The sequence below is a fragment of the Dendropsophus ebraccatus genome, chromosome 14 (assembly GCF_027789765.1).
Source record: "Dendropsophus ebraccatus isolate aDenEbr1 chromosome 14, aDenEbr1.pat, whole genome shotgun sequence".
In the NCBI taxonomy this organism is placed as follows: Eukaryota; Metazoa; Chordata; class Amphibia; order Anura; family Hylidae; genus Dendropsophus; species Dendropsophus ebraccatus.
This window is the reverse complement of record NC_091467.1, coordinates 46,495,886-46,521,138: the sequence shown is the minus strand read 5'-3', so window position 1 is coordinate 46,521,138 and position 25,253 is coordinate 46,495,886. Positions and strand designations below refer to the sequence as shown.

The 25,253-nt window shown below is 44.5% G+C and overlaps 1 protein-coding gene across 3 annotated transcripts in view; it reads left to right on the top strand.

The window, feature by feature from the left end:
- PKIG (cAMP-dependent protein kinase inhibitor gamma) overlaps positions 1-19,019 on the top strand; it is a 389,802-nt gene extending 370,783 nt beyond the window's left edge. For all 3 annotated transcript variants that reach the window (XM_069953877.1, XM_069953876.1, XM_069953874.1), the window contains exons 2-3: positions 16,707-16,884; positions 18,350-19,019. In XM_069953877.1, the coding sequence (XP_069809978.1) occupies positions 16,737-16,884; positions 18,350-18,429 (228 nt within the window). In that variant the 5' untranslated portion in view covers positions 16,707-16,736 and the 3' untranslated portion in view covers positions 18,430-19,019. The remainder of the gene's footprint in view (positions 1-16,706; positions 16,885-18,349) is intronic.
- Positions 19,020-25,253: the final 6,234 nt, after the last annotated feature.

Below are 25,253 nucleotides of genomic sequence, written 5' to 3'. Positions count from 1 at the left end.
TTAAAGACAAACATCCATACCCAGCTATGTTGCCATATCATACATCATGTCTGTGGGGAAACATGTTAGGTCAGATGGGACAATGGTCGGACTTTGTTGACCATAATTCCAAAAGGTATGTTTGATGCAAATCCAAACCTCTGCATGACTAAAGCAACCCCATACCCACCTTGATGTATGGTGCGGGCAGCGTTATGTTTTGGGGCTGTTCTTCTGCAGCTGGAACTTGGGGCTTTAGTCAAGATGGAGGGAATTAGGAACAGTGCCTAATAAGACACTTTTGGTATATGGAGGTTGGAGATGTTCATGTGTTGAGATTAAGAACAGGGAAGGTAAGCCGCTGCCAGATAGCTCTGGCTCTTGAATTCTGTACTGTAATACAATCCAGCCGCCATGGCCAATTCTTTATAATGTGTGTGCTTATATAAACCTCCTAAATAGTTTCTAAGCTACTAAATTAACATTTCTACGTTTTGCGAGTTTTCCAGTGTTCTGTTGCCGAAAGTTTATAAAGGAAGATTATCCTGTTGTTCCACAGAGACTTCAGTAACTGCTTTGGCAGCGGGGATGATTGGAGCTGCCAGTGCTGCTGGCAACAGGATGCACAGGGGGGTAAAGGCAGGCGGGCACACAATGCCTGTCAGTCTGGAGGATCCTCAGTACGTAATTAGTGTTATGGTTTAGATGAGATTGTGTTTCTAGTCCTGTAACCTCATTAGTAAAGCCATGACGCTTACGTGGATGAGCTCACCACGGTCTTATCTGGGGGAATCCAGCAGCAAAACTTCCTGTGATCCTATATACAGTAAAGAGGTTTGTTATGACATCTGCCTTCATTGTTCTCCTCTACAGTCAAGTGACATGCAGCAGAATGTCTGTCTCTTTCTGGAAGACCCATCAATTTCTGCATTACATGAGCAGGGTATTGACCTCAGGGGACCCCACCGTGTAATGCCTCATTTCGTAGAGATGAGCGAACCTCGAGCATGCTCACGTCCATCCGAACCCGATCGTTCGGTATTTGATTAGCTGGGGCTGCTGAAGTTGGATAAAGCCCTAAGGTTGTCTGGAAAACATGGATACAGCCAATGACTATATCCATGATTTCTACATAACCTTAGGGCTTTATCCAACTTCAGCAGCCACCGCTAATCAAATGCCGAACGATCTGGTTCGGATGGACTCGAGCATGCTCCAGGTTCGCTCATCTCTACTCATTTGGCATGTAGTGGTGCTGCTAAAGAATTGAACCCGTTCTGATCACCGGACAGATGTGTTATTCCTCACCTTTTACCTTCCCGGTTCCCTTTTCCAGATATTGGAGACGATGATAAACTATAAATAGAGTAATAGGAAATAAAAATAATAATAATAAAAGTTGTTCATCTTCCTCCGCTCATCTCTGGATATCTTGAACCATCATCAAAGTTAAGGAGGGAAACATTTGTATGATTAACTTTTTGTTGGGGGGGGAGGAGGAGGAGTCCCTTCCTACAAAAATGAACTGTCCAAAGTGGATGATCACTTAATTGCGTTAAGTCTCATGTTGTTTCAAATAACTTCCCTTTATGTGATAACCAATGTGATTTCCAACATATTTGTAAATCACTTCATTTACCAATATTGGCTACTTACCCCTAAAAATAAGCTCTAAAGTCTTGGTCATAAGGAGTCTTAGGGCCCTTTTCCACGGGACGATTATCGTTCAGATTATTGTTAAATCTGTTGGATATAAAGATAATCGTTCGGTTGAATAGCAGTTAACGACTAACGACCGAACGAGAAATTGTTGATCGTTTAATAAAACCTGGACCTATTTTTATCGTTGCTCATTCGCAAATCGTTCGCATTGAATAAGACGTCGTTTGGTCGTTCGCAGTAGTGACGAACGCAACAGCGACGACAAGACGACCACAAGAACGATCATAAGTAACGATTATCGTTCCATGTAAATGGGTGAACGATTTCAGGTCTTTCGCAATAGCGGTCGTTTGGATCGTTTATCGTTAACGATTATGCGAACGATAATCGTCCTGTGGAATAGGGCCCTTACTCCCCAGCAATCTGCTTTTCACTGCTTGTTGTCAGCGCAATTCTGTCTCTAGAAACACCTAGATCAGGACAAATTACAGGAAGTGAGGCAGTGCTCAGCTAGTGTTATGTGCAGGAGAGAGCTTAGGCTGTATACATGCAAGTTGCCTGATTCAGATTTACACTGTTTCTGAAAGGTAAATCAAGGCTTTTATCTCTGGCCAAACATAAAAGTTCTGCACAGCTGTACGTTTTGCTAATAGCAGTGTATGTACTGTGTCTATAGTAATGTACTGTGTGAATCATTCCCCAGCACAGTCCAGCCTGTTAAGTGCATTTTCTCCAGCACTATGTCATGGCATGGCAGACAGGAGTATGTGTTTGGATTGGCCAGAGAAGTAAAGAAGAAAGTAACACTGCAAGTACTACAGTCAAACAGCCCATCTCTGGTTTGGTGTGGACCATAGAGGGGATTCTCAGGGGCTCAATAATGGCGGGGACAGCATGTAAATCACATTGTTACCGTTCTAAAGGGTTAACATGTGCGCAACAACTTCAGCCCTGTATGGACATTATCTTGCAGAGTTTTTTTCTGTGACCCTTCCCTTTAAGGTCTGTCCTGCACCCACATTGGGATAATAGATGTAATTTTTATAAGCCGCTTTTCCTGACTTGTAACAGGGGACCAGACATGATTTCATCCTTGTTCAGATGACTCACGCAGCGCAGTGACTACAGGCCTGTGCTTCTCACCACACAATAAACCATTTTCAGTTTTTGTTTCCTTGTTACTGTTGATTGATGGACAATCAGATCTTCGGGAAAGTGACAAAAGTTCCATCCCCAAGAATCACAAGTATTCGTATGACGTATACACACAACACCTCAGCATCACTGCCACATTCTTAAAGGGGCTTATATAGGAGTCATCTGCTTCACTGATATACAGCTTGAAAGCCAGAGGACTGGTGAGTTGCTGAGTGTCATTGTGTTTTTACGCCTTTATTTTCTGCTATTCATGCTTCTACTAAATTATAACCACAAACAAGTAAATGAAACCCAGCACTGGCCAAATGGCTGGTCTTCATGCTTTTTTGAAGGATCACGTATTCAGGCGTGGGGGGAGAAAAGGACAAATTGTGTAGTCTGATCTTGTTGTTACCCCCTTTTTCATCTGCTACCTTTTCCAACTCTAGTTTATTATGAATATAGACATAGAGAGGGGACACTTTTTATATATTACTATAGGATCAGACTACACAGGGTTTGTTTGTAGTCTGTAACCATGGAGATGCCCAATTTCGTATAGCCTGTAAGGTATGTTTGTACAAAACAGTAGGATATTTAATATCCAGGCCTTTTGTAGATGCATTGGAACAAGGGTAGAAAAACATGGCTGCCTTCTTCAGTCAGACCCCTCACCCTTACGTAGGTTGGGGATAAGCGTTGGTGGAGCAGGCAAAGAGGTCCTTGATTGAGAGATGCCCCCTGATCACTGTGCTGATATATTTTTTTTTCTGTGGATGGGGTTTCGAAAATGCGTCATAACTTGCTGTGGATTTGCATGGGAGAATCTGTATCTCAAATTTATGAAGTCTGAACACAGCCTTATGTAGAGGCTCGAGAAACAAACTATGTTTTATATAACGCCTCTAAACATGTGTCTTACATTACCCTCCATGTCCTCTGTTTCTGTCCTTTTCCTGTGTTTCATCATGGCTGTCGTCTGAACGCTATGTTCTAGAACAGTCGGCTTCTCGCTATTAGTACAAACCTCAAACCAGTATTTTTGGATGTAAAAAAGTGCCAATCTTTAAAGGAATAAAACAATATAGTAGAACCCTGCTGACCGGGCATGCCTGGCACTAGCCACAACCACAAAATAGTCTAGTCTTTTTCAGGCTGGTGTTTCCAAAAACTTACCTGTATACTGTACCTATATACTGAAATTGTAGGCTATATATACTGAATTTAAGGCTATGTTCCAACCTCGTATGAAACTGGCCGTTCCGTGACCCGGCTGGTCTCTGAAAAGATCTTTGCAGCCGCAGAGTTCTGATGCGGGCACACACGGATTCACCCGCATCAGAACTCTGCGGCTGCAAAGATCTTTTGGAGCGTGTGGCTGGGGCCGCTCCCTCCACAGAGTACACTGACCAGATTTTCTGCGACCCCGTTGAATTGCGTCCACAGAAAACTGACATGTCAGTTTCTCACGGCGCTGCAAGAGATCGCATAGGGGGCAATATAACATACATTTTCTTAATAACCACAGCCGTTTTTGTAGTTTCACGAAAATATGTAGTGTGAACATAGCCTAAAGGGGTATTCTGACTTAAGGTAACATATTCTCTATACCCCACTGAGCCCTCCCTCTCACGACTTCCACAATACGGCCCTGTTTGTTTCGAATGTAAGGGTACTGTTTCAGCTGCAGTCCACAGCAATACACTGAGCGGTAGGCAATCTTATGGACTGCAGCAGTCACTCAAAAGTTGAAATCAATAATTAAAGGGGAACTCTGGCAAAAAATTGTTCTAATCAACTGTGTCAGAAAGCTATATAGATTTTTAAATTACTTCTTTTCAAAAATCTCAAATTTTCCAGCACTTATCAGCTGCTGTACGTCCTGCAGGAAGTGGTGTATTCTTTCCAGTCTGACACAGTGCTCTTTGCTGACACCTCGGTCCAGAGCAGTAGCAAATCCCCATATAAAACCTTTCCTGTTTTGGAGAGTTCCTGTCATGGATGGAGGTGGCAGCAAACAGCACCGTGTCAGACTAGAAAGAATGCACCATGTCCTGCAGGGCATACAGCAGCTGAAGAGATTTTTAAATAGTAGTAAATTACAAATCTATATAACTTCCTGACACCAGTTGATTTGAAAAAAATAAAAAAAAATAAGAAATCGCCAGAGTAGCCCTTTAGCGCCACAAAAGAATTACAGTGAAGCCCTAGGGGTTTAAACCCTTAAAATGTTAGATCATTGGCAAGTTCTCTGCTGGTTTCCTATTTTGTATATTGTTTTTTTTTAACCTTCAGGACATGTGACATTTCTTCTTCTTGCTACAGTGTATATTGCTTGCCTTCTGTGTGTCCACATAGTACACATTCCTCATAATCCCCTAGACAACAAATACTTGGCACATGATCATATTCCAGAGATACAGAGCACTCAGCCATCTACAGAAATGCATTCTTTATCTGGACATTGAACCGACGCTTGTTCCTATCCCACACAAGCCATAAAACGTTTTGGACGTGTAAATATTTACAGGACAGAGATTATAAATATCCTACTGGCCACTAGATGTCAGCAGACTAGGCTTTTGAAAAAACACAGTCTTGCCATACAGCTTGCATCTTCACTGTCTCTACTAGCGGGAGCAGGGCCGGATTAAAGGGAGGGCACCCGGGGCACATGCCCCCGGGGCCCCCAGCAGCCCGAACCTGGAAGCAGAGTTCCGGGTTCAGGCAAGTGGATCTATGGCAGGGTCAGGGAACTGTTCCGCAAGCTGCTTCAGGCCCCCGACATCTCCTGATGCGGCCCACGTGCACAGCACTCTCCTGTGTCCAGCGGCCGCTAGACAAAGGAGAGTGCTGTGCCTGACAGCTCCTACCGGACACCACCCTACAGCTACCAGGACACCACTGAGGGGGGGAGGAGAACTACAGCTACTAGGACACCACTGGTGTGGGGGGAGGGGGGAGAACTACAGCTACCAGGACATCACTGGGGGGAGGGGGGAGAACTACAGCTACCTGGACACCCCTGGGGGGGAGGAGAACTACAGCTACCAGGACACCACTGGTGTGGGGGGAGGGGGGAGAACTACAGCTACCAGGACATCACTGGGGGGAGGGGGGAGAACTACAGCTACCAGGACACCCCTGGGGGGGAAGAACTACAGCTACCAGGACACCACTGGGGGGGGAGAACTACAGCTACGAGGACACCCCTGGGGGGGGGGAGAACTACAGCTACCAGGACACCACTGGGGGGGGAGGGGGGAGAACTACAGTTACCAGGACACCACAGGGGGGAGGGGGGAGAACTACAGCTACCAGGACACCACTGGGGGGGGGAGAACTACAGCTACCAGGACACCACTGGGGGGAGGTGGGAGAACTACAGCTACCAGGACACCACTGGGGGGGAGGAGGGAGAACTACAGCTACCAGGACACCACTGGGGGGGAAGAGGGAGAACTACAGCTACCAGGACACCACTGGGGGTTGACTACAATGCTAGGGGCATTCTTGTCTCGGGTGCTGCTAACCCACACACAGCACTTCTGCGCATTAAGTGTGAGCACAGCAGGGGACATTATTACTATATGAGGGCACAGCATGGGACATAATTACTATATGGGGACACAGCAGGGGACATTATTACTATATGGAGGCACAGCAGGGGACATTATTACTATTTGGAGGGCACAGCAGGGGACATTCTAACTATATAGAGGGCACAGCAGGGGGCATTATTACTATATGGAGGGCACAGAAGGGGCAGTATTATTATATGGAAGGCACAGCAGGGGACATTATTACTATATGGAGGGCACAGCAGGGGCAGTATTACTATATAGAGGGCACAGCAGCAGGGGACATTATTACTATATGGGGGCACATCAGGGGGCATTATTACTTTTATGAGGACATATTTTAAGGGCACAGAAGGGTATCCTACATACAGGGTGCAACCCACATTCCTACTCACTTTACTGGAAATCACACCAAAAAGTGGCATTACTACTGTTTGGAACCTTATTGGTTGGAAGTTGGAAGATGGAAGTTGCTGGAAAAGTGCGGAGCCTAAGATGTTTGTCTCGCAGGTTCTGAAGAGATGAATTGTAGCTGAAAGAAAACATCATGGTGGTCTGGGCCGGATGGAGAGGAAAAGGGAAAGCGACGCCTCAATTTAAAGAAGACATCACCTGTGAGTCACTGAATGACAAAGAGTTAATTTACAGCTACATCACTGGGCTATCTCCTCTGACATCAGCACTGACCTCTCTGACCTCTGAATAGGGGCTTTCAGTGGCTCCCTGCTGTGTAATGCTTTGTTCTCTCCTCTCTGTTGGCGACTAATCTCCCTCCTCCCCTTTCCATAGAACAGACAGGGCCCGACTTTCTTAAAATCGCCTCTACTATTGATTTCTGAAAAAAAAACAAAAAACTAAAGTGACACTTTAAAAGCAGCAGCATGAAGAACAATATAGAGCAGCATCCTGTAGTCTAAGCTGGGAATCCAGCACTGAGGTGAGAAATAAGACCTGCAAGAGCCTTACTAACTTCTCTAATTGATCTCTCTACATGTGCTGATCTGTCTGCAGATCATGGGAAATAATAATTTAGAAGGGGGAGCAGGAATGTAGCCTGATAAGTGAGGAAGCAATTTTTTTTCTCTAATAAGACATATTACAAAGTTTCCTGCATTCGCTTGTACTAATGATTTATGCAGAGTTTGCTCAAAGGAAGGCTTTGCCGCTATTGTAGAGACAGCTGGAAGCGATACAGTGCACATACACGGGCACTGGTGCCATGACACTTGAAGGCTTCCTTGTATCATTTAGGTGTCTGCAGGATTTGGTGTGGGAGGGCGTCTTCATGTAATTATGGACTTTCTGTGTAATTATGCTGTTCCCTTATTGTCCTCCTCCTTCATTGGTTTCCAGTTTGTAAAAATGGTAAAATAACATTGAGTCATTACGTGGAGCTGTGCTTTTGGCCACAAGGACTTTCAAATGGTTGGCTCTTTCATATTCAAGAGCTTGTGGTATCATCTCCTTCCTGTCTCATGTTCACACCTGATGCCTGTCAACCCCACTGCGGCAACAGCATATTCAAGGATACCGAGGGCCATTTTACACTGGACGGTTATTGTTCGAAAAATTGTTAGATCGTTTGGATTTAAACGATAATCGTTTTGTGTAATAGGGAGGCCACGATTAAACGACCAACGAGAAATCGTTGATTGTTTGATCGAATCTAGACCTTTTTTCATTGTTGATCTTCACAAATCGTCGGTGTAATAACAATTTGTTCCGTCGTTCCCTGGTCATCGTTTATGTTTAATTGCCGAAAAATTGCCCTATGTAATACCACCCTAAACGTGAAATAGTTTTTTTTAGGCTTGATCATTGGTATGGGACTGCTCTGCAATACCAAGAACAGCCTATGGGCAAGGGTGGCTCTGTTTTTGTTAATAATCAGAACTTTTTTTTAACTCTCTTTAATTTCCATATCCTTTGTACCAGTTATACCAGTTTAATTTTTTTTGCGGTCCAATTAAAAAGACTTAAACTCTGTGGGATAGTGTAAAATGCTGACCCTCTTCCTGCTCCTGTCTGTGGCCTAGATCATGGTTTGACCTTGACCAGAAGAAAACAGCAGGCCAGGCCGGGCCGGGCCACAGCCAGAAGCAGGTATGTATTTTCATACTATACAGCATGGGTCTCCAAACTGAGACCCTCCAGTTGTTGCAAAACTACATATCCCATCATGCCTGAACAGCCAAATCCAAAGCTTTAGCTGTCCGGGCATGATGGGAATTGTTGTTTTTCAACAGTTGGAGGGACACAATTTGGAGACCCATGCGATACAGGGTAGGGGCTGAGTGGAATTTTTCCATTAAGGCAGAGATGAGGAACCTTCGGCCCTCCAGCTGTTGCAAAACTACAATTCCCATCATGCCTGGACAGCCAACAGCTGTCCAGGCATGATGGGAGTTGTAGTTTTGCAACAACTGGCTGTCCAGGCATGATGGGAGTTATAGTTTTGCAACAACTGGTGGGCCCAAGGTTCTGCTAGGAAGCCTATTATAATGGTGACGTCAGCACATGAGGAAGTAGGTGATTTCTCCTCCTACCTGCTATTCATTAGAAGTCGGTATACCTAGTGGCCTGAAGCATAAATTTACATGAGATGTAACACAAGATTTTCAGTGAAGGAAGACATAAATAAAATACATAAATTGCCCTTGTGTATACATACATTTCCATAGCGTAAGATGACATAAACCTAACTACATCCACATCTGACGCTCGGATGGAAAGTGGAGCCATCTGTTTTTGTAACACACGGGTCGTGTTGTGCTAAAATATTTCTCTAAATCCCGGCTTCTCCTTCTGTACGCTGCCGAGGCCTTTTAAAGTAAACGCTTTCCCAGCCGCACATAATTTGAATATTTGTGAAGCGGAGGAGGTTGCGGTCGGGTTAATTTGCCTGTTGTTATGGATATTGACCCATTAGGGAAATTCTAAATATAGATTGTCTGCTTTATAGTGAGGACGTGGTGAAACGGCTGCTCCCGAGATACAGCCGCGGCCATCACTTAGGCGGGAGATGAATGGTAATGAGGAACGTATTGGGAAGGAGAGGAGGATTTGCTTGCAGTGAATAAATCCTATTTCCCCTGGTGACTGACCGAGGGGACATTAGGACACTTTACAGTCACTCGGTAATATCAGTGATTTCTGGTTGGACAGTAAGAACACGGTCACACCGTGGGATTTCACTACTTTTAAAATCTTGAAATCTGGCCAAAAAAAACTTTCATTTAGACATATAGGGGGAGATTTATCAAACATGCCGTAAAGTGAAACTGGCTAAGTTGCCCCTAGCAACCAATCAGATTCCACCTTTCATTCCTCACAGACTCTTTGAAAAATGAAAGGTGGAATCTGATTGGTTGCTAGGGGCCACTAAGACAGTTCTACTTTATACCATGTTTGATAAATCTCCCCCATTATGCTCCAAAATGGGCGCCAAGTACTGCATGCACTATTGCTTTCAACGGGAATGCTTGCCATAGTTCACACTGTCAGATGTGTTATACATGGGTTTTTTTTGGAGGGGGGGGCGGCCTTAGTCGCTGAACGGCTGAGCTGCCTTGAGACGTCATGTCTCATGCGGCAACTCACACCAGGAAGCGGCCGCGGGACGGGTGTACCAGCAATGCGATCCAGGACCTCCGCCGTCCATAACCACCCCCTCCCCAGCCATAGCTTAAAAATACCCCTGGGCTGGAGTACCCCTTTAAGTGATAGGTAATGTATTACGCATGAAATAATGCCTGGCACCATACTCTCTGCTGCCACCTCTGTCAAGAACAGTAGCAAATCCCCATAGAAAATCTCTGCTGCTCTCCAGCCTGGAAAAATACACTACTTCCTGCAGGACATACAGCAGATGGAGTAGATAAGAAAATCCTGGCACTCACCAATTGTAGTAATGCTTGTTTATTTATGTGCAAAACCTAATAAAGCACAGGAGGATGCATTTCGGCATATAGCCTTCATCAGCTCACTCAGCTCTGAGCTGATGAAGGCTATATGCCGAAACGCCTCCTCCTGTACTTTATTATGTTTAGCACATAAACAAGTATTACTACAATTGGTGAGTGTCAGGATTTTCTTATCTACTACGTCTGGGACGCCGCCACCACCACCTCAGAAGTGCCGTCTCATCTATGATACAAAATACAGCAGATGGAGTACCCCTTTAAATGGGCATGTTCTGATGACTAGCTGGTCACTTCCCCTACTGGTCATATGTGGTATTACAAGGTGAGAGGGCAAGGGTTGGCAAAAGCCCCCAGAGTAGACATAGGTCATCCTAACAGGACTACTCCTGAAGATCCCACCCCCATGTACTACATAGTTCCTCCACCAAGGTTCTCTTTATCTTCCTGGACATTTCTTTACTTGTCTTGGGACTTAAACATGTCTGTATAGCTGGTGAGGTGGTCTATTGTAAAACATGAGGGGGTGTTAATCCAATCTTTTTTAGATTAGATTTCAGTCCATCTGATTGATATGCGATTGATATATTGATATACGTGCATCAACACTGGAGTGAAGTGACACGCCAAATTCTATTGGTCGCTATAGGCTGTTCTGTTACCTAGTATCCTGCACTCATCTCTATCCTCTTCAATCCTCTGCTACTGCATATTTAACACTCCTTGCATGCTGGAAGTTGTAGTTCTGCAAACCACAGAATTTGATTATTTTTTGTTTTATTAGGATCTAGTGGAGAACGTTTAAAGCGTTGCAGTCCTAATACTAAATCTGCCACTAGGCCCCGCCGACAGTGATCACATGATATTTACTGCATCAGTGTGGTAGAAGGTGCTTTGGGACCTCTTAGTGGGGTTATTCCAAGATTTAAAGCTCAGCTACTTCTGCCTTGTTCTTTGAATAGGGAATAATGTTTAAAGGGGTTATCTAGGAATAAAAAAAAAAAATCTTGGCAGCTTTATTGTGTGATGTTGCAACTTCATTCCATTTAAAGAAGCAGTCTGTTTCTTTCTTTCTTTTTTTTTTTTTTTAATTCCTTCCCCCGCTGCAGGCTGACATGTATACTTACCATTGCTGATCGGTAGCAGTAGAGGGAATAAAAATAAAAGTACTGCTTCTTTAAGTGAATGGGTTGGGTTGTAATACCACACACAACCTTACAACAGATGTGGCCCTGTTTTTGGAAAAAAGTAGTGGTCTTAAATTAAAGATATTTTCCCTATGAAGTGGTTATCAGCAGGTAAGTTTCTTACCTTCATCCTCAGCCCAGTTTTCATGTAGTTTAAAGGGTACCTATCATTTCTGGCACATTAGAAGTTTGTATTGGTGGGGGTCCGGGTGCTGAGACAGACACACTCTGGCTCTTCATCTTCGTCTCGCTGCTAAAGTAGCAGTCGATGGATTTATAATGGAGCCCTATGGAGTTTGCGGTACAGCGATTACCAGAAATTCCATAGGGCTGCATTATAATTCCGTCCACTGTTACTTTAGCAGTGAGACTGAGATGAAGAAGCAAAGTATATTCATCTTAGTTCTAACGATAGGCGCGGGGTCTCAGCACCCAGACCCTTACCAATACAGACTTCTGGCAGGTCGCTATGACGTGTCCGAAGTTTGCTTAAATGGTAGCTACCCTTTATGGTGCGTTTACACAGACAGATTTATCTGACAGATTTTTGAAGCCAAAACCAGGAACAGACTATAAACAGAGAACAGATCATAAAGGAAAGACTGAGATTTCTTCTCTTCTCAAATCCATTCCTGGCTTTGGCTTCCTAAATCTGTCTGTGTAAACGCACCATTAGAGTTAGATTTAATTGTTGCATAATTGTGACTGATGCATTAGGGTCCTTTTACATGGAAAGATTATCTGACAGATTAAACAGGCATCAGGCCATACAGGAAAGCCTGAAATTTCTCCTCTTTTCAAATCCATTCTTGGTTTTGGCTTCAAATCTGTGGCAGATAATCTGTCAGATAATCTTTCCATGTAAAAGGGCCCTAAATCCATATGCTAATAAGACAATCTGCCACAGCTGGACCACCCTTCATGTACAGTGTTCAGGAGAAATCCTGCCCGGGGGCATTCCTAATGATGAGGAGGGCAGGAGGAGGAACAAAGAGGCGACACAGGCCTATGGCACAGACACTCTAGGCCATGCCAATTTGAAAGAGCGCTGCAAGTTTACTAGTTGTTTTTTTAGGACAATAACTGTATCACCTGCCAAACGGACCCTAGGACAGATATTGGGTTAAAGCAGCTATCTGACGGTACAAGCGGTTGGGGGGGGGGGGGGCAGATTGTGGGTACAAAGTTGATTTATAGAGGTTCATGCTGTCTGAACCATGAGTCCCTTTTAAGAACTGGAGACTGTATAAATCAGTGTTTTCCACCCTGTGGATCTCTAGCTGTTGTGAAATTACCACTCTTAGTATACCCTGACAGCCTAAAGCCAGGGCGTTCTAGAAATTAGACTTTATGCCTACAGCTCCTATGCAGATCTGTGTGTCTCCGTGGTTACAGACTACAAACAGACCCTGTGTAGTCTGATCCAGCAGTCCTTCAATCAGTCTTCTGCTTCTTGTTAATCTGCAGAGGTAAATGAGTGACACAAGGTCAAATCTCACCCAGTGTTTGTAGTCTGCCATCATGGAGACACATAGGTCCACAGATGGTTATCCGGTGACACATGAGAATGCTGATTCTGTGATATTGATCACCTCCGAGCTGGAAGCTGTATGGGCACAATAATTGGACAGCCCCCAGCAAGATTCCCTCTAGTGGACCCGATGTGAACAGAGATGGGGAAGCCATGCATGCTGGGCATGTGATGCAAGGGGGAATTTAAGTATTTATTGAGATGTCAGAAAACCGCCTCGAGCAGACATGGCATGCTGGGAATTGTAGTTTTCCAACAGCTGGTGAGGGGTTGGGGAATACTAGTCTGGAGCATTGTTCATGATATGGAATGGCAGAGCTCCAGAATACACTGACACAGAACCTCTATTCATGTAACACAGAGCTTATAAAAAGCTGGATAAACCATTACAGATAACCACTAGAGGCGGCCAATGCATTGTCACTCAATACTCCATGTCAGAAATAGACTTGAGGGCCTGGAGATCCTTATGATGCTCTTCAGTCCTGTACTTGTTGTTTCTGCTGGTATCTCTGCAGGCTCTGAAGTGGTGGTGGTACTCCAGGGGATTTCAGTAGGACTATGGCCTATTGTGGAATGGCGGTATATCATGGTCCTTCACTGCCAACAGATGGTATCATCACCAGGTTACAGGATTACACATCATCTGAATGGCTGAGATATTCCCCATTGTGTGTATACTTTCACTGAGATTGTGTTATACTCCAGTCACAGCCAAAGCTGCAGTTACAGCATCTGCTCTACCATTCCATGTGTCTCATCCTCTCTCCATCTCACCCCCCCTTCTCTTTTTCCATCTCTCTCTCATTCCTACTACTCTCCATCACTCTTTCTTTACCTCCTTCTCTTTCCATCTCTCTCCTTCCCTCCATTCATCTGTCTCTCTCCATCCCTACCTCTCCCTCCTTCTTTTCTATCATTCTTACTAGCCTGCTCTACCACCATCTACCTTTGCACACTCTCTCTCTCTCCCTCTATCATCTGACAATTGAATATAATAGAGCTATGGCTCGCCATGACATCTTACGAATTGGCAGTCACCCAGCTTTCCCCGACTCCTGAATCTGCATCCGTTTTGAAACAGGGACATAACTGCTTGACCAACTGACCATTTTCGCCATGCAGGAGACTGGGAAAGCTGGGTGACGACATACTAGTACCAGAGATGTGAGCAGATCCATGAATACCACTACGTCCCTACCTCCCCTTACATCTCGGTCCCTCTTGTTACTGATGGGGGACATATGTCATTCATTTTGGATGTCATTTGATGTAGTTGCGCCAATGTGTGGCCCAATCTGAGTCCAGTAAGCTGTTGCAGTGATCATATAGGCGCTGCATTCTACATCATTACACCTTAGTCACTCCTGACTACAGCTGTCTAGTGGAGGAATTATTCACCCTGTATACTGAGCACAGGCACCTGATCCCATCACAACCATCCCCACACAAAGGAGCTGGGATTAGTCCTTGTAGACCTCATTGTTCTCTCTTGTTTGATCCCCATGATGTCTGATGACAAAGTACAGAACTGTAGAGAAATACATTGTATAGCATTGTATAGCCATGGACTACGCACAATGTAATGGAGCAGCTGATGATCCTGTGCACAATGACTGATGAAAAACTCTGCTTTCAAAGTCTCTAGTCACACCCAAAGCTGCAGGCAGAATTGTGCTGGATCTCTGTTAGCTCTCAGGATCACATCACCGTAAAACACTCGTCTATCCCCCTAAATCACAAGGTTATGACTTATCTTAGCCATAGGTTTTACCTTACTATGATGGTTAACCCCTTAGTATTAAACTTGATGCTAACAGCACAAATGGATCTATTATAATGTTAAATGCTCATATTGTAGTAAGACACTAATGGACCTAATACCCAAGTCATAGTAAATGGAGAATTTACTTGGAAGTGAATGGGGTAATTTAGGTTTGGAGAATAGAGAGTAGTTGGGAAGTCCTTGTCTAGCTAAAGTTTGTTTTCTTAAGGGGATTATCCAGGATTAGAAAAAACTTCCACAAACAGCGCCACCCTTGTCCTCAGGTTGCACATAGTATTGAAACTTGGTCCCATTCACGCAATGGAGCTTCAGTTTTCCATACAAAGAAAGGACAAGGTTTACGCTGTTTTTGGAAAGTTTTTATTTTATAATTTTATACCCCCTTTAAAGGAAGATTGAAATCCAGAAAGTGGCAGCCCCTCCATAGTGTGTGGGGTCAATCCTAGGCCCTATCACACAGCCTCGGCTGCACCAGGCTGGCAGGTTCCAGAACACTCAGTCCTATGTACAGATCCCTCAGTATCTATCGGTGGCACTGGCCCTGCAGACGGCCTTCCCCGGGAGGGCCACTTCAAAGCCAAATCTCCTCATAATTCAAGAACATGACTGGACTTTGAAGCAAACGCCAAGACATCTTGGACCGACTGCAGCTCTGAAGCTACAAATGATAAATACAGCTGGAGGAAGTTTTATTCCTGGACTTGTTTATACCGACTGTCTCAAATATTAGGATTAGCCTTTATTTATGTAGCATGCGGCTTAATACAGAGGACTGATGAGGTCATGTGACCTGCTGGGGAAAGGAGAGCTTACAATCAAAATGTCCCTGATGCAAGGCTATTGTCTACTCTCCATCCCTCACCTTCCATGTGATGTGTGTAGTGGTGCTCATAGTACTCTCTCCGGCCTATTCTGTGCAGCCTTACAGGCCGACACCTGATTCACAGTGACCTCCTGCTATGGGAAAACTAGGTTGTGGTACCTGGTATAAAAGAAGGCAAGAAGACTGTGTACATATGGAAGCACACTGCACAGCTGCTCACAATGCTAAGGGTAGTTGGATGAGAAGAGGCAGTGTGGATCCTCTGGGTAAGGCAGACAGGCTCACAGATTGCAGATACACTGCATGCCCTTACTCCCTGTGTTCCATCTTGTTGTCTTTGTTACTAGAGACATACTGAGCTTGACAACAACCGGGTAACAGCTAGTTGCAGGAAGTGAGACACCTATGGTCAATGTTTTAAATCATATTTTTTTTTCAGTATAAGGAATTCTTTTTGGTAATATCCAAGTATGGTATACATATCCAAGATATATACAGGATTGGACAGTGACTACTGTGCTCCCCATAGATTGTGTGTACAGTGCCCTGGCCTCCCATTGGCTTCACATACATGGCTGCTGTTTCTGTCATATGGTGGATTAGCAGGTAGCTTATACTGAAATATTTGGACAAAAGAAGCTAAGCTAAGTGCAGTGGAAAGTGTGAGTGGGCGGTGTACACCATTCTGTATGGAGAGGGGGGGGGGGCTCTCGCGTAATGTGTATTAAGTGTACATGTTCTCTTTTGTTCTTGGACACCAGCAATACATAATGTATCTGCTGAAAGCATTAGGGGCGGCTGCTGTGTGCGGTAAATCTATTTTGCCCTGTAAATAGTATCAGCAGATTTTAAGATCAATTACCCCATTAGTTTTTGCACATATTTATCCCGTCCATCACAGCTTTGCTGAAAGTAAGAGCTGCTACTCTGCTGCCATCTGCAGGACAACTGTCAACACTGCATCAACCTTCTAAATGATTCCAATGCGTTCTCCTACCTGCTGCAAAACTACAACTCCCATCATGCATGGGTAACAACTTTTTGCCTTTGTCATGTTCATATGCTGTGTAAGTAACTGCAGCTTCTTCCTTCTTTTTTAGAGCTCATGAATTTGATATGAGAGCGACGTTATGGACGTGGAGTCTGCATACTCTGAATTCATAACCTGCGACCGAACCGGCAGGCGGAATGCGGTACCGGACATCAAGGGGGAAGGCGGCAATCAGGGGGTGAGGGAATTGTCAGACAACATGGGAGACCTGTCCATCCAGGGAGCAGGTGAGCCGTGATCCCGTATCCTCTCTGAGACAGTATGGTGTAATTGCTTTACTTGTGCTTGGTTTTTCACAAAACCTCTGCTTGCTGTCAGTGCTGTTTGAAAAGATAAGTTTGGTTAGAATTCCGGATCTATTTAGATGAAATAAAATTAAATTATCAGCACCCAAGCCAGTTATATAGTTTAGTTGGTAACCGCTAGACCACTAGTAATCAGCATAGAAGATAATTCCATGAATAAACGTGTAATAACATTATTAGTGATGAGCGAATACTGTTCGATCGAATAGATATTCGATCGAATAGTAAGGTATTCGATCTATTGAATATTATCGAATAGTTTGCCGAATATTCGATAAATATTTGCTAAGCGTTCAAATCCCCCAGCTTCCAGTTTTTACCTCCAAGTGGTCGAATAGATGTCTTTCAATAATCGAATACTTGTTCCCATTGACTTTAATGGGATCGAATATTCGGGAGATATTTGTACGAATATCAAATATTCGAATATTTCACTATTCGCTCATCACTAAACATTATGATAAAGGGGTTAATAACATTATGTATTATCTAAATCCATGTAGATTATTAGGCCCCCTTCACACGTATCGATAATCTGGATTTCCTGACCATAGAGTTACATAAGTCATGGACACCCTTCAGGATTTTTCCTGAAGGGTGTCCATTCCGTAAAATGTCAGGATTTTTTAGATCCTGTCCTATTTTCGTCTGGAATTCCAGCATGTATGCTCCCATAGAACTGTATGAGAGCGGCAGAAAACCAGATGCTTTCCTGATGCACATCAGGAAAGCGTCTGGAGTTCCGGATTGGCACCCCAGCGGATGTCAGTGGTGCCCGGCCAGCCACCAGACACCCCTTAAGCCCGCGCTCCACCGACAGTCGCACTGCCCAATCCCCCCAGACCCTTGCTGCGCTGGATCCCGCCCCCCCCCCTCCCAGGACCTCAGCGTTTCTGCCCGTGCCAGACACCACCAGTCCCCCCCGATCCTGGCAGCGATGCCCGCCTGGCGTCCAACACTACCCCCACCCCCGGACCGTGGCAGCGATGCACTCTCAAATGGCTTTTCTGATGCTATTTGAAGCCAGGATTTCATGACAGTAAGAACTGACACAGATGTGTGAATGGGGCCTTAGTTAGCAACAGAAAAGAGTTTTAACTTATTGGATCTGAATTAGAATTGTTTGGTTATTACTTTGGGTGAATCACAATGTACAGGAGCAGGGACACAAGTCAAAGACAGATGTCCCATTTCCTGTATGCTAAGTTGCTAGTAGTACATTGTAGTTAGAATTGTTAGGTTTGAATGTGTTCTGTCTAAAGGTAAGCAACTATGCTGGATACTGTGTATGCCTTGCTGCTGTGTGTTTAGGAGCAGAAATCTTAGAAAGGATCAATGCAGTTTTTTTTGTATCTATTCTTAATTTTTTATTTCCTCCTCCCCTCAGAAGGACAAGGAGAAGCAGCGGCCTCCAACAGTGGACAAGAACAGACCCCAGAAGCACAAGATGGCAGCTCGCCGTCGTGAATCGCGTATGTCTTGCAGACATCCTTGCTGACTGACTTAGTTTTCTTTTGTATAAAAAAACAAAAAGGAAGGAACTATAGACTGTTTGCACAGAGCCTGGAATCCCCAAAACATCCAGCGATGGTGACTTGGCGGAGAGCGGGATCACAATGCAGGACTCCACACGCCTGGTGGCGGCACATGGTCGGAGCATCTTCTCATACTCCTCCTGACCTAAACTTGCCTTAGCAGATTTTTTTTTCCTTTCTAGAAGAACCATATGCAATATTTCATTGGGGCGCTATTTTACAGATGGTATGGCCCGCTCCCCTCCACCCCCACCCACCAATGGGATTATTTATTGTCCATACAGCCCAAGGAGAGCCGGGTCACGCCCATGTGATATGACAAAGCACTGCCTTATAACCTTCCAGTGGACCAAGGCCGCCATCCACGTGGCTCATCAATACTCCAGACTGCCAACTTCTCTCTTTTTTTTAGTCCACGTTTTTAAGTGCTATATCTCAGATCGACCTGAAATCCTGCATAGATTGGATATATAGAGTGCACAAGAAAATAATGGTGTGTCTTTTTTTTTTTTTTTTTTTTTTTTTCTGATAGAAAAACAAAATTATTATTCCCCCCCCCCCCCAGAAATATGATTTTGTGTGAATGAATAATCCAATAAACACCATTAAGATACTTAAGTCTTCAATATGCGCCTGTTGCTGCGGAACTACAAGTCCCAGAGGAGCCAAGGGTAGCTGCCCTATAGGAAGGTGTGATGGTGGACTTTTGGTCTCAGCAGAGAAGGCCATACCAACCAACCAATGGCGTTGTTTCACTTACATGCTCTGTCAATCTTTTTCAAATTGTGGCTCTCCAGCTTCTGCAAAACTAGTTCTGCAATGGCTGGTGAGTGACAGCATGCAAACTGTTTAAGGGTGCCTTTACACCTACTGGATCCGCAGCGGATTTTCTGCTGCGGATCCGCAGCAGATTTGACTAAATGAATGAACACAGCATTAAATCCGCACTGTATCCGCTGCGGATCCGGTGTGTGTGAAAGCATCCTAAAGGGTTATCCAGCGAACATTTTTTTCTTTCAAATCAACTGGTTTCAGAAAGTTATATAGATTTGTAATTTACGTCTATTAAAAAATCTTGAGTCTTCCCATACTTATCAGCTGCTGTATGTCCTGCAGGAAATGTTGTTTTCTTTTCAGTTTGACACAGTGCTCTCTGCTGCCACCTCTGTCCACGAGGAGAGGCTTTCTATGGGGGTTTGCTGCTGCTCTGGACAGTTCCTGTCTCGGACGTAGGTGTCAGCAGAGAGCACTGTGTCAGACTGAAAAAAATACACCAATTGGACATACAGCAGCTGATAACTATATGAAGACATGAGACTTTTAAATAGAAGTAAATTACAAATCTATATAATTGTCTGAAACCAGTTGATTTAAAAGAAAAAGAGTTTCATTGGAGAACCCCTTTAAACAGCATAATACAAGGCTTGACAGTCGTGTGGGGAACGATCACCAAATCAGTCACAAGCGACTGATATCCATCCAGGTCAGACCTGGCATGTGATTTGCAACCTGCGACTAAAAATGCATTTAATTTGGTCAAGCTAATTAAAGGGGTTATAATTTAGAAAAAGCACAGTTACTTTTTCTCCAAAACAGCACCACCCCTGTCCTTAGGTTGTGTGTGGTACTACAATTCAGCTCCATTGGCTTAAATGAAACGGAGCAGCAAAGTCTACACCCAACCTGAGGACAGGAGAGGTGCTGTTTTGAAATGAAGTGGCCATCCCTTTAAAGGGGTTATCCAGGGTTAGATAGACATAGCAACTTTATTTCCCTCCAAAACTGCATTCTCCATTTACACATAAACCGCAGACAGGAGTGGCTTTGGTTTTGAAAAAAGTGGCACCACTTTCCTAATTCTGGAAAACCCCTTTAAAATTTAGCGAGTTGGTTTGACAAGGTTGTATTCAGTATTTCAGCACACATACTATTACAAGGCGTGTACACATGGCTAATGGGAAATGTAGAAGAGTGTGACCCTTGTCACCACTTTGTTGTTCCCATTGGAGCTGATTGTGGGTGGGGCTACAGTGTGATTGACATCACATCACCAATGGGAGAAACACACTGGGGGGGAGATCTATCAAACATGGTGTAAAGTGAAACTGGCTCAGTTGCCCCTAGCAACCAATCAGATTCCAACTTTCATTCCTCACAGACGCTTTGGAAAATGAAAGGTGGAATCTGATTGGTTGCTAGGGGAAACTGGGCCAGTTTCACTTTACACCATGTTTGATAAATCTCCCCCTGTACATTGTTTTCCTGACAATAAACTGCATCATGTGACTTAGCAAACTTGGCTCTGCTGCGTCTGTGTAGTAACGTGGCCTTTCTGGCTCCTGTGACCATTTACGTGTGATCGCAGTGTGCAGACTTGGCAGCAGGATGTGGAGCTGAGGCTGCAGCACATAATGGCCAATATGATTATGACAAGTGATTCTGGTAGTAAGTGGTGATGTCCCCCATATCCATAATGGTTGATGCACTGCTGCATACCTCCCAACTGTCCCGGATCTGGCGGGACGGTCCCGATTTTTGGGTCATGTCCCGGTACAGCCCCGATGTGTCCCGCTGCCGCGCACCTTTCCCCAGCCGGACCCACCGGATTCTGTGGGATCTTGTGCGGAGCGGCAGAGTGAAGGAGCTGTAACTGTCGCCCTGTGTACCCTGTGGCAGTGCGGGGGCTGGTGTGATGTGGATGGAGGAGACAGTGTGCTGCGGTGCCCGGGCTGTAGCTGCTTCCTGTGTGACCCGGTCACCGCAGTACACGTGCTGTTGCTACAGGCTCTATCTGTGGGGGAGCTGAGGAGGCACTGAGGCTGCACAGGTATCTGGCCGACAAGTGTCTCCCCGGGCAGAGCTGCTGGAGGCCAGGGAGCATGGGCCACACTACAGATGGAGGTAATGGGTGTGTAGGGTGGGGGAGGAATGGTCCAGGGCTGGGGGCACACTTAAACTTACGGCCGGTCCCGGTGTCTCCCAGCAAGCCCCATCCCCTGTTGATAAGCCCCGCCCCCGATGTCACCCACGGGAGGTATAGTAACTCTTATCACGGACTGTTAGATCACCCAGCTTTCCAGCATCATCTATTGAAGTGAGTATAATGGAGGTCACCCAGCTTTCCCAGTATCTCATAGTCAGTATAATGGGGGTCACCCAATTTTCCCAGTATCTCATAATATAATGGAGGTCACCCAGCTTTCCCAGTATCTCATAGTCAGTATAATGGAGGTCACTCATCTTTCCCAGTATCTCATAGTCAGTATAATGCAGGTCACCAAGCTTTCCCAGTATCTCATAGTCAGTATAATGCAGGTCACCCAGCTTTCCCAGTATCTCATAGTCAGTATAATTGAGGTCACCCAGCTTTCCCAGTATCTCATAGTCAGTATAATGGAGGTCACCCAGCTTTCCCAGTATCTCATAGTCAGTATAATGGAGGTCACCCAGCTTTCCCAGCATCTTGTATAGTAGTCAGTATAATGGCGGTCACCCAGCTTTCTCAGCATCTTGTATGGTAGGCAGTATAATGGAGTTCACCCAGCTTTCCCAGCATCTTGTATAGTAGTATAATGAAGGTCACTCGGCTTTCCTACCATCTTGTATAATGAGGTCACCAAGCTTTCCTACCATCTTGTATAGTAGTCAGTATAATGGAGGTCACCCAGCGTTCCCAGCATCTTGTATAGTAGTATAATGAAGGTCACCTAGCTTTCCCAGCATCTTGTATAGTAGTCAGTATAATGGCGGTCACCCAGCTTTCCCAGCATCTTGTATGGTAGTCAGTATAATGGAGGTCACCCAGCTTTCCCAGCATCTTGTATAGTAGTATAATGGTAATAGGTGACGTGGATATGAGGGTGTGGCTATGGGGGCATGGTTATGGGCAGGGCGTGGCTATAGGGGCGTGGCACATTGCCGTGACTGTCCCTCTTTCCTCTCAGCAAAAGTTGGGAGGTATGCTGCTGACTTAGGAGTTATTACTATATAGTCAGGCAGGCTCTCTGACACTCAGAAACTGAGACTGTGCTCAGTGATGGCGGCTATACTGCTGGTACCAAGAGGTGACGGCCCTGGTAAGATTTCATATCATTACATGAATGATGAACCTATCTATATATTAGTAATAGCTTGGATGTCATAACTAACAATTAAAGGGGTTGTACTATCTGCATTCATCATTCCTCCAGCTGCAAGCATGCCTACTGCTTTATGATTCAGCTGTCAATCATCCGACAGGAGGCGTGCTTGCAGTAGGGAAGAGATTACTTCTTTACTGCTGTGTAACGCCCCAGTGACTTCAGGCACTTCATTTACATGCAGCACAGAAGTTTAATATGTATATACATATTACTCAGCCACAGGTGTGTAGTATAGGTGTTCAATGTACACTTTGGACAAGGGAAAAATAACTCTCAGTTAATCAAATTATTCATAAATTTCCAGGAGGAACAGCACAATGCAAGGTTTGGAAAACAAGTATTTGCTTAAAACAGTCATGGCAAGAGTATGGACTGAAAGTGTATGATGATTTTGGGGTTATTGGTCTGCAGTGGGTGACTCTAGGGCTGTGTTCACACACTGTATTTTCAGCTTTTTTTTTGTTTGTTTTGCATTTGAGCCATTTTCATCGTTTTGCTTTGCAAATTAAGCTACTGCAGCACAATGTAACACCGCACTGGGAGATGCTACAACAAAAATATATAATGGAAAGATGAAGCTACCCGCTCCTGTTGCGTCATCTCAGTTTCATTGCAGTTGAGCATGTGCAGTTAAGGCCGGGGGACTTGCTGTGTTCATGTTTATATAATGTATATGTTGCAATGATTTTTTTTTTGTTTGTTTATAATGTAAAAGTGTCTTCAATAACTGTTGGGGGCTAATGGCCCTATTCCACGGGTCGTTTTAGAGGAGCAAACGAGCGCTATTAGCGCTCGTTTGCTCCTCGTTCACCGCTCGCTGCCGCCGCTATTCAACGCGGCTGCAGCGAGCGGGTGAGTGCGGGAGGGGCAGCGGGGAGCTGCGGGGGGGCTGCTCGGAGGATCGCTGATCGTCCGGGCAGCCCATAGGATATAGCAGCGTCTGCTGCCGATGCTCCTATTCAACGGAGCGACGGCAGCAGATCGCTGCTATATCAGTCGCTTGTTTTTCAACATGTTGAAAAACAAGCGACTGCAACGATCAGCCGACATGAACGATGTCGGCTGATCGTTGCACTCTATTCCACGGAACGATTATCGTCCGTAGCGGTCGATATCGTCCGAAAACGAACGATAATCGTTCCGTGGAATAGGGCCATAAGCTGCAGCCGGACAGCCTCCCAGAGCAAAGGGGTTGGGCAGTGAAATTCCATCATGTCCAAATCTAATCATCATCATCTGTCTGTGGAGTCCCCCATGCACCTTATTCTTTCAGCTGAATCTGTTAGTTTGGTGCACTGGAGGCGGGCCCAAGCTGGGGACAGACCTGATTCTGAAAGCGGCATGTCTCTCAGGGGAGGAGATATCTGTGTGCTGGGCCCATGTCCATCATTTCAAACAAGCACATTTGCAGATGTACAAACTGGAGGTGATCTCGGGTACTGGTTGGCAGAATCAGAAATGGATGGCACCGTGGCCCCAATTGGTTTCTCTGGAAATTTTTCTTGACTCATTCTAGTGGTATGTTCGCTTTAAAGGGGTAAACTTATATCTACTAACGTAGTTATACCTGTATGGCTCCTTAAGTTAAAAATATTTTTTTACATACATTCATTTAGCAGACTTGCCTCCTTCACCTGATAATCTGCTCTTTCTTCCCTTTTGTTGACAGCTTGTTGCCTGGGTTACTGAACACTGCTCTGCTCTAAAAGCAGTGGTCTGTCTGGTGTTTCAATGGATAAAATGTAGATGTATAGAGAGAAATATATATATATATATATATATATATATATATATATATATACACACACACATACACACACACACACACACACACACACACCAGCCAGCAGCATCTCGTCAACGTTACATTTTATACCCTTAGGTTGCGTTCACACCTACAGGATCTGTAGCAGATTTGATGCTGTGTTCAGTTATTTAAATGAAATCTGCTGCAGAAAATCAGCTGCAGATCCTGTAGTTGTGAACGCACCATTGAACAGGATAAAGATGTTTCCTAAAGCATCCCTGCAATACAAAAAGGGGAGGGGGAAGAAGTGTGCACTTAAAGGGTTTCTCCATTGTTTTAATAGACTGTATATACAAAGCCCCCATTCCCTATCTAGTGTATATGAATATACAGCATGAGTGTTGGTGGCAGTAGAGAGACCAATGTTGCCCCTTATTGCTGCCACTCAAAATAGAATAATAGATAAATTAAATAATGTACATTTTGTTTCAATGAAGTTACTTTACAGTAACATAAGTAATATAACTTTACTAAAGTAATATAACTTTACTAAATTAATAACAAGTAATATAACTTTACTAAAGCAACGTGTTAAAATAATTGACTCTCTAGATTGGCTTTTAATAGCATCACTTCTTGGTAATATCTTACAGAAATCTACTTTAACCTTTCCTGAATGGCCCCATTATAAGACTATATCCAAAAAAGCTAGATACAGAGGGCTGTGAACTGGAGAGAGAAAGGGTTACTCCAGCAATTTTTTTCATTCAAATCAACTGGTTTTGATTTGTAAATTACTTCTATTTAAAAATATCCAGTCTTCCAGTAATTATCATCTGCTGTAGGTCCTGCAGGAGTATGACACAG